Source organism: Egretta garzetta, unplaced genomic scaffold (genome assembly GCF_000687185.1).
Source record: "Egretta garzetta isolate BGI_Z169 unplaced genomic scaffold, ASM68718v1 scaffold291, whole genome shotgun sequence".
NCBI classification, from domain to species: domain Eukaryota; kingdom Metazoa; phylum Chordata; class Aves; order Pelecaniformes; family Ardeidae; genus Egretta; species Egretta garzetta.
In genome coordinates, this window is record NW_009258783.1 from 1,299,067 (window position 1) to 1,308,794 (window position 9,728).

The 9,728-nt window shown below is 38.7% G+C and overlaps 1 protein-coding gene across 4 annotated transcripts in view; it reads right to left on the reverse strand.

Annotated features, from left to right (window-relative positions):
• The window catches only part of USP6NL (USP6 N-terminal like), a 130,116-nt gene that overhangs the window by 65,525 nt on the left and 54,863 nt on the right, over positions 1–9,728 (reverse strand). For all 4 annotated transcript variants that reach the window (XR_004841288.1, XM_035889158.1, XM_035889159.1 and 1 more), the window contains exon 3: positions 8,574–8,656. Coding sequence is in view for 3 of the 4 variants with exons in the window: in XM_035889158.1 (XP_035745051.1) it covers positions 8,574–8,656 (83 nt within the window). In the remaining variant the exon portion in view is untranslated. The remainder of the gene's footprint in view (positions 1–8,573; positions 8,657–9,728) is intronic.

Genomic DNA, 9,728 nt, shown 5'->3' on the forward strand with positions numbered 1-9,728 from the left:
CTCTTTCCTTAAGCTTTGATGTGCAGACTTTTAGACTGAAAATTCAAAACAAAAAATATATATAAAACCCTATTTTTTTAATACTTATTTGATTATTACCGAATTATAGCCACCATGCTTCTTTCTTTAATTTCTTTTACTCAGAACTTTTGGCATCTCAGCATAACTTCTTTTGCTGCCAAGAACACTCAGACACCAGTCCTTGTATCTCTTATCTGGAGACACTTTGCCTGTGCACCTACACAAATCACCAGGGTTAGCTGTAAGAGTTACTGTTCTTGGGCATGTGCTTCCATAGGCACCTTGTAAAAAGTATTAAGGAATGCACAAAGAATATTTCAGAGACAAGGACTATTTTCCAGCAAGGCTATGTATAAATTACCAAGAAATAGAATGAGAGTGAGGATAATTAGTTGTTTATCATATTGCTCCCTATTAAAAAGTTAGGGGAAAAAAAATAAGGGGGGGGGGGGGGGGGGGGGATCTCACATCTTAATTGAGCTCTCCATTTCTTTGCTCCCCAGCTCATTTTTGCAGCACACTGCAGAAATGCATTACAGAGCTAATAAAAATGCAATACATTTTTTTTCAAGAGTAAAGTTTGATGGAGGAGAGCAGGTAGGTCTTTATCTTAGCAAAAGAAAGAGTAATGAATTCCGCTATTTGAAAAGTGCCTCTGGCAACGCAGTAATCTCCAGAATTAGAAAACTACTCTAAAAGCACGTTCACTGCTTTAATAGATTCATGGGATAAAGAGTAAGAGTCAGATTCTCAGCTGCTGTAAATTGGTACAATTCCATCAAAATCAGCGCAGAGCTACTGCAAGAGTAGTACAAGAATCTAACCCGAATTTTTCAGAGAGCTTCATGAATGGGAGGGGGTGGGGGGGCTGTATGTGTGGAGTGGCACAAACCACACCTGTATCTTCTACCATTAGTACTTTTTATCCTACATCTTTTCCTTCACTAGGGAGAAAAAAACCAAACAAACAAAGCAACAAACACAAAAGCAACCTTACATGATAAACTTCCAATCTGCCTACACTCACTATGCTGACCTCTGAAAATTTATCAATATAAGAGCATCTGCCACACTACAAGCACATCCCCAGTTTCCATTTATTGAACAGATAGGTAAAAGAAAAACATGCTTAAGCTGAATCTCCCAAATTAAACCACAAAACCTGACAATACTGGTTATTGCTGTAAGATAATAATTATTAATACAAGTTAACACAGACCTTGATAATAACAAGACCTGAAAAGAATTCATATTGTGCAGGTTGGAGAAATAGAAGTCTTTAAAATAATTGTTGCATTTTTTAAATGATGTCACGGCAGCTTATGATTTTCACAGCTCACTATATTGGAAGTTAACAGGACAACTCAGTTGATGGCATTCATCAATGAATGATGGAAAGAAAAAAGTTCTTGAAAAATTGCAGTAAATAAATTTTAATTTCTTCTGTTATTTCTACTTTGTATCTATTAAGACCTGAACAATTATAACGCTTTCCACATTATATTAGTCAGCATGTATTAGTCATAATCTATGTTTCCCAACGTAGAGTAGTAAAATTTGGCCTTGAGCTGTACCTGCCCCAAATTCTTCCTACTTAGAAAAGTGGTCTTAAAAAGATTTCTTATAAAAGAAAACTGAACGCCTCCCTCCCAGCTGGGTGACGTACAGAGATAGACAAATAAAAGAATCAAATGAGAATATATACACTAGTACAGCTAATAAAAGACCAGATAATATAAATCCTAATCACTAGCTAAAATGGAAAGGTATGGAATTTATTTTTTTTTTTTCCCATACTTTTTGCTCCGTCACTGTCTGATGAAGGACTGAAATCACTAGTTCCAACAGGTACCAAACAAATGATCCCGGCTGATGTCGTTCAATGAGTCAGAGATTTCAGTACAAAGGAGCGCAGAACCTGGCACTGCACTGAAGAGGGGCATGCTGGTGTGGAGACCTAAACAAAGGAAGATGCCATCTAGCTGTTCAGATTTGCTCAAATGTTAGTTTTCTGTGCCATCCTAGGAGGACACTGAGGCTGTTTTGCTTATGCTGCTCTTTGACCTGGTGCTGAAAGGCCCGAAAGAGGACCCGCTCTTTGAACATGAAATTGGTGTTGACCTTTAGAGCTGCAAAATGCTGCTTTCAGCTTCTACCCTATTTTAGAAGCATGTACAAAGTTTAGGTGGTTTTGCAAACCCCAATCAGCCAATGCTCTTGTGACCATTCAACCTTAACTTTATACAGGGCAGGGAGGAAAGAGAAGAAAAAATTATTTTGTCCTTGTTGCTAGCTGGAGAGTTTCACAAAAAAAAAAATAAAAATACAATGGTACATTCATCAAAATATATGTGTAAATATGTGCTTCAATAGTCTTCCTTTAAAGCTTAAATTCTTTTTTATTTACAAAATATTAACTATTCATTTGGATTTGCTGCTTTCTTTCACTGCTTTAAGACCTTTAATAATTTTTAACTGTAAAAATCATTCACAAAATTGCCACTTCTAAACAAAGTAATATAGATATTATTTAAACTGTAGGATTAAAAAAGAAATTAAATACCTTTTAACAAGTTCCTAGGAGTAGCAGAGGACTTGCCACTGCCCAAGGAATAACATATTAATTCTAGCAGCTTTTTTAACCATCCCAAAGCAGTAACAAATCAAAGAATTCAAGGAGGGGGAAGGGGGAAATCCCAGATCCCAAGGCATTACTGGAATGCCTGCTATGAGCTTCAAGACACTCAGAAATTCCTTTAGTTTTTTTCCCCTGAAGTTATTCCCTTATCAACGACTGCTGCTAGAAAAACTGCAAATAGAAGTATCTACAAGGTAAAGTTTCTACGAAAGAACAGTCTACAGTGACAAGATTAAGAACATTTACTTTAAAATTTAGCCAGGTTCCAAGATAAGACAAAGTCAACTGTTTTTTTTGTGGGGTGAGGGGTTTTAATTGCAAAATTCTGGTGCTTTTGTGTGTGTTTGTATTACAAGTATGAAATGAGATCTTTTGATTAAATCTGGAGAAAAAGCAATGAGGTAGCTTGACCCATAGATGAGAAAGACACAACATATCCAAGAAGAGGAAAAAAAAGGGGAAAACACCACCAAAACCCTTATTTTCTGAATACTAAACACATTCCATCTTTTTCGTTTCCAAAACCAGGTGAATGAGTCTTTGTTACAACTACCTGTGAAAAGATCTGAGACATTTCTCCCATTCCTAAAATACTTGATTGAAAAAATCATATATTATAGACTAAGGCTTATCTGAACACTATGGTGGTCCCCTGAGATGGTCTGCTAGACTTATATCAACTTACAGGTACAGAACAAACTATCTGTCACATACAATTTCAAGAATGTCTGCTAGAGAAGAATATTCAATCTTATCAAAAGACTGGTAGACTCTATATACAAACACTAGTGCTAGATTTCCTGAGGGAACAAATGTTCCTTTTAAAAATGAATGGTATTTTTTACATCAGCCCTACTGTTCAGCATTCCCATACCGTAATGTGAAATCAGGATTCCAGCAGGATTTTTACTGGAGAATTTACAGAATGAGGATCATGCCTGAAGTTTTTTGGGTAGGGATGTTGGTTTGGGTTTTTTTTAGAAAACATATTTTTAGGATTATAGATAACCACAGTGCACCTGTAGAAATATACTGATCTGTTCTCTCCACACTCCTGTGTTCATGACTAAGATGAAGCCCCTGACACGGGCTTCTCCTAGACAAACATTATCTAAGTGAAGAGTTGAGTTTTAATAGGCACTCGTCCATGTATACCAGGTGACTTTAGGAGGATGAACAGTACTTGACAGAAACTAGTCTGTATCAATTAAGATTAAAAATGCTAATGGAATTAAGACTGTATGAAGAAGCGTTGAGATGAACCAATGCTACTTCACCTCTCCTGTATTGCTTTGCAGATTGAGTTTGACGTAACAAGGTTGGAAATATTGCACTGGAAAATACAAACAGCTATCCAGCTGGGTCCAGGTGGCACACATACAGCACAGTCTCAGCTATGAGAAGGCACATCAGTGTCTGAGTCGTAGTTCCCTCAGAGCCGAGATGTGCCCTTAGAGCCATCTGAGACCTCTGGACTCTGAAATGGCCTTTTCTCCTTGGAAAACAGCGCACTGAATGCATCTCTCTCTAAATACATCCTCAGCCTTCCAGAAAGAAGCAAACACACTGTCAGGTTGTACAACAATCTAGTAACCATGGTCATATTTACAGCGTTCTGTCACCAACACGTCCAGAAACCATTTGCTCCTTTTGCCAACGTCTGTTACCTTCTTCACAAGTTGAGTTCCCAATGCTTGACTCGTACCCAGTGTGGCACTTATACGTATTGGGTTTCAGTAGCCAGGGGCTGCAGGGGAGGGACCCATGTGGGAGAGGGCCATGACCTGCCCTGCCCTGTGCCAGTCACAGCTGCTCCTGCCAGCTCTGAATCCACTGTAATAAAGCCATCATGTGCCAAAACTCCAATCAGTTTGACGAAACCACGATCCATCTTCTAAAAATATATTTTTAAAGGCATGGCAGCTGCTAGAGGCAGGAGAAATGGAGGAGATGTGGGGAGAAGCAGAAGAGACATGTGGAAGGAGATGTTGTTGGGGACACAGCTGGAGATGTGCTCTCAGAAGGAGGCACGTCGTGCTGGGGAGGGATGTCTCCAAGGGGACTGCAGCCTGTGGGTCACCCTCGTTGAGGCAGCAGAAAACAAGTAAGACACAAGGAGCAGTAGACAAAAACAAGTAAGAAACCATGAGCGGCAGCAAGAAGCCATTGCATGCAGGACCCTGACCTCCTCCACTGCCTGTCACCTCACCAAAGGAACTGGGGTGAGCCAAGGGTAACCCACAGCAAAAAATAAGGGAAGTTTGTCCTGAGGACAGAAGGGAGGGAGAGGTGTTTCCCCTAGGTGTTCGTTAAAGTTTTATATTTTGGGCCCGCTCCCCCTGCCCATGTCCAAATCAGCCATCAGAATGTTGTGTTATTTGGCAATAAATTAAACTATATAAAAAAGTCCTCAAGTTGAGACTATTTTGCCAGCAACACCATATGGCTTAAATTAACCATGATGACTACCACTTTCTTACAGCCTCACAACAACAGTAATTGGTAAGGCCCACTGTTCTACATTTTAGCCAATAATGAGGTTTTAACTCTTTCTGGTTCGTGCATGCCTCTCATAATCAATTTATAAGCTACTCTACTGAAAACACATCCATTACAATTCAGTCAGTCCCACTGACAATACTCCTCGTAGGTGCATTTTGCTTTGTACAATCTGGTCTTAATCATCTCAAGAGACAGACCCCTTCGGCTGCCCACAGGGCTATTTCACAGCTTAGCATGTTTGCTGGAAACCTTCTTCTCATATCCAACTTCCTTCAAAAACTTCCCTTTATTCATTTCAAACAAGTGTCATTATTATAACGCTTTGGTACTTCTCACTGAACTTACTTTCTTGTTCCCTAAATTCATTAGATATTAATTCAGCTTTGGGATTTTTTGTTTTAAATAGCTATTTTAATAACCTGTCCATACCAATTTCCTTTTAATATCTGAAATCAACTAGAATGTCCATATTCATTTGCAGAACTGCAAAATAAAAAACAGTACTACAGCAAACAAATTAAATTGTATTCTTAAGGCAGCAGCTATTATAAAGCTAAGACAAGGTTAGGTAAAGATGGTCCTTACTACAGCAATTAGAATCTACTGAAGCTGCACAACAGATATTTCAGCTCTGGGTCTTAAATGAAGGTTAGCCTTAAGGCGAGATATTTCACTTGAAGGGAAGCATTGTATCTGTTTCCAATCACTAGCAATTTCTACGCTGTTACATAAAAAGGCACCTTCTCCCTGCTACTCAGTATGTTCTCAGAAGAAAATCTAAACAGTTTTACCCACTTCTACAGGAAGACAATTCTTCCTGCCAGACCAGTAGAAGTGGGTAGAAAACTGTTTAGAAGTGTAAGTCTCTTCAGGTTCCCCAAATTTACTAATTCCCAGTCTGACACACAAATAAGGACACTGGGACACCAGAAGAATAGTACATCTAGACCAAAACTACTCTTTAAAAGTCTCTAGTCTTGTCACCAAGAAGATGGGAGAAAGTAACACAGGCGGCTTGAGTGCTTCATCCCACTTGCCCTATCAGCAACCAGCTGAACTGTGACTGTACCTTCACAGAGCCAAGGAAAGCTGCAGACAGGACATAGCCAAGGAGAAAGAGAAGTTTATAAACTACCAATAGTAATCAAGGCCTACTGTACTTGAGCAAACAAGCCCTAATTTTCTCTCGGGTTCCCCACATCCAGCAGCCTTCCAATGCAAAAGACATTTTTCAGCTACTTCGTATTTTAAGATGTCAGTGTGTAAACAAGATTAAAAATCATTGCACATCTCTACTTAACTAGAGTACAGCAAGTTTAATACTGTTCCCAGACTTTCAGTTTTCAATGCGCATCGGCCTGTTTCGTTAATTCACACTGTAAATACCCGGTACATGCTGCTTAGTTTCAAATTCTTGTAGGAATAAGAGTTTCTTCCAGAAACGGAAGACTGCACAGGCTCAGTATTGCAGTATACATGAACCCAGACCATAGTTAAAATCTACGGTGCAATATAAATTGTCTTTTCAGGGAAAGACAGAAATATAATTGGGACAAGCATATCAACTCCTATTAGGTGAGATTTTATTTCTCAGGAAAATAACAATGTCATTTGCAATGAATTTGCTTTAACGAATCATAAAGCAGCCTTGTTGGCACTCTCAGGTGAAATCTGCCTTATAATGACACATCATTAGCATATAGGCAAAAAATACCACATAATCAGTGAAGAGACGGAGTATCTACATACATTGCTAATTTGTGCAGTGCTCACGTGTTAAAAATCTTTCAGATTTCATCCCTTGAAGCTGACTATGCAGGGAATGAATTCTGCATAGACTTTGCATTGGTCACTAACGACATTACTAGAAAGGAAGTACGGTCTAGTAACTCAGGTCCATCTACCCTACCACATCACAAGAATGACTGCAGTGTGGCATAGCTTTAAGTTACAGCTACACCAGCAAGAAAACTGGCATGTGGTGATTTGCCAAACAGCACCTCCATAACTGGATCTCAAATATACTACGTACGGCATTGGAGCCATGAAATCCAAGACTCCTGAAAACTGACTGCAGCAGCAACTGTAGCAGGCATGAATAACATTCTTCCATGCCTAACATATAAAAAGGCAAATATCACAATAAAAGTAACACGAAAAGTTTAGGAGTTCATAAGGATACCAAAACAAGAACCAATTCGCTAATCTGAAGGCGCGTGATTCAATTCCCGTTGAAGTTGGCTGTGAACTTAGCAGTGGCTTCAATTACTTTTGCACAAGAAATAATTCTGACACCCTCCATTAAGAATGCCTACAACCGCAGCTACAATACCAGACACGTGGTGTTGCAGCTGCAGTTTACCAACACAAAGACCTCTCTGTGTAAAATAGAACTGTTTGAAGGTCATAAACCAAATTAACTCGCCCTGATGAAGCAAAGGCAGTCTACAGGTAAAGATCACTGTTTTGACCGACAGCTTATAAAAAAAATGACATTACAAAATACAAGAAAGAGGCGGGGAAAAAATCTCCCCAAAACCAAAACACACACATGCCTCTCCCCCCAGTACTATAAAAGTACATAGTTACTACAGTGAGTTTTCCACTCATCACGGATTTTTCTGGATTTTATTGCACTTCATGTATTCAAAGATAAATGTCAAACACCAAGAGTGGCAGAGAGTCTTGACTGGATATTATCAAAAGCAGTCAGCCTGTGTTCAGTTTCTCCAAGTTGGATATTTACATCTACCAACCACAAAAGTCCTAATACAATTTAATACTCTCATCTTTTATTTGCCAAAAAGACACAGATTATTTGTTACAAAGGAGGTACCTATAGGGTAACTGGATCTGGATTCTGGCATTTTCTGACTTGACTTTATGATGCAACATTAGGTTTCAAATTGGAGGAGACTTCAGTAATGTTGTGAAATACATGAAGTTAAATGAGATTTATCTTTGAAGGAGTGGGATACACAGTTGTTCATATACTACCATTAAGTAACCTTAAATGTGTTGGGATTTTTTTAAAGGTCAACATTAGAATAAAATTTTTCAAAATCCTTCCAAGAACTTCAAGTTCATATATAACACAATTCCTTAAAACCAAAATTTATCAGCAATTTAATTCAGCTTGAACTATATTTTTTGTAGACTACCAATCTTCATTCCCCAAAAAATTATTCAAAAACCTTTAACTCCCTAAACAGGATCAAGTTACAGAACTAAAAAACAGCTAGAAATGGAACTGGAAAGCACAGCGAAAAATTACCCAAAACTTACATAGCAGTTTCCAGAATATCTATTGAAAGCCATAATACTTTCATCAAATAAGCGATACAATAGAAAACATAAATAGTAACAGTAGCAAAGTCTTAAATATTATTTTCTTTTCAAGCTTGCTACTTACTGTAGAAACCCAAATCTATCTGTGACTTTGTAAAGACGGTAGTCAGCATCTTCCCATGGCTCAATCTGCGCACCCTCCCGTCCCTAAAGGAAAGAATAAAAAAAGACCAAAATTAAGTTTTATGAAGCAATAAACTAAGACACAGAAGACAGCATTCAACCACTCAAAGCATAATCTTTGGGATGCACTGGTACTAGGGCAAAGGAGGGAGAGAAAAACACCTGTTCTAAACTGACCAAGAAAGAAGAAAAAAGAAGGGGGAAAAAAAAAAAGTAACACATCTCTCCCATCCCCTACAAACCGTATTTTCATCCCAGGAAACCTCTTTTGGTCACTGCTATACACAGAATAAATTTCAACCACGGACCCATAGTAATCTCACATCTGTTGTTAACCTCCACAGTAGTCCGGCAAGGTCCCCACACAGTGCCTTCCACTCATTTTATTTCCATAATCCAACCTTCCCGAACCACCACCTGACAACACTACATGCTATGGACAGTCTCAAGCTAACACCCATGCTGACTTCCAGCAGCTGTCAAACAGAATGCAAGACCGAGTTTTCCCTCAATGAAGCACTCATTGATGTTCTTCTCTTCCACTCCAATTGTCAATTTTCGCAAGACTTGCGGAAATTTAAGTATATTTCAGCTATATATTCTTCCAGTACGGGCTATGTCCAGGTTACCGGGTGTGAAGAGAGGCCACCATTCAGAACATAAACCACGTATGTGTTTTTTCCTTATTAAAAAAACACAGCCACTTACTTGAGCACACACTGTACAAACCACCACTAAGTCTAGCATGTAAAATGTTTCATGAACTCTACAAACAAGTCTATTGCTCAGTACTCCAATGACATTTATAAAGTCCATAAGTGTTACAAGAATACGTGAACACAGTGTAGGCATTCTAGGCATACTCTGTGCAAGGCTTTTACTTGACAAGTGGGTAAAAAAAAAAAAAAAAAAAAAAAAAAAGGATATGACTAGGGTATTTCCTCAATTCCTGACAGCAGTCATAGAATCGTTTCAGTTGGAGAAAACCTTTAAGATCAAGTCCAACCGTTCCCCTAACCCTGCCATCCCACCACTAAACCATGTCCCTAAGCACCTCGTCTGCCCAGCTTTTAAATACCTCCAGGCATGGGGACTC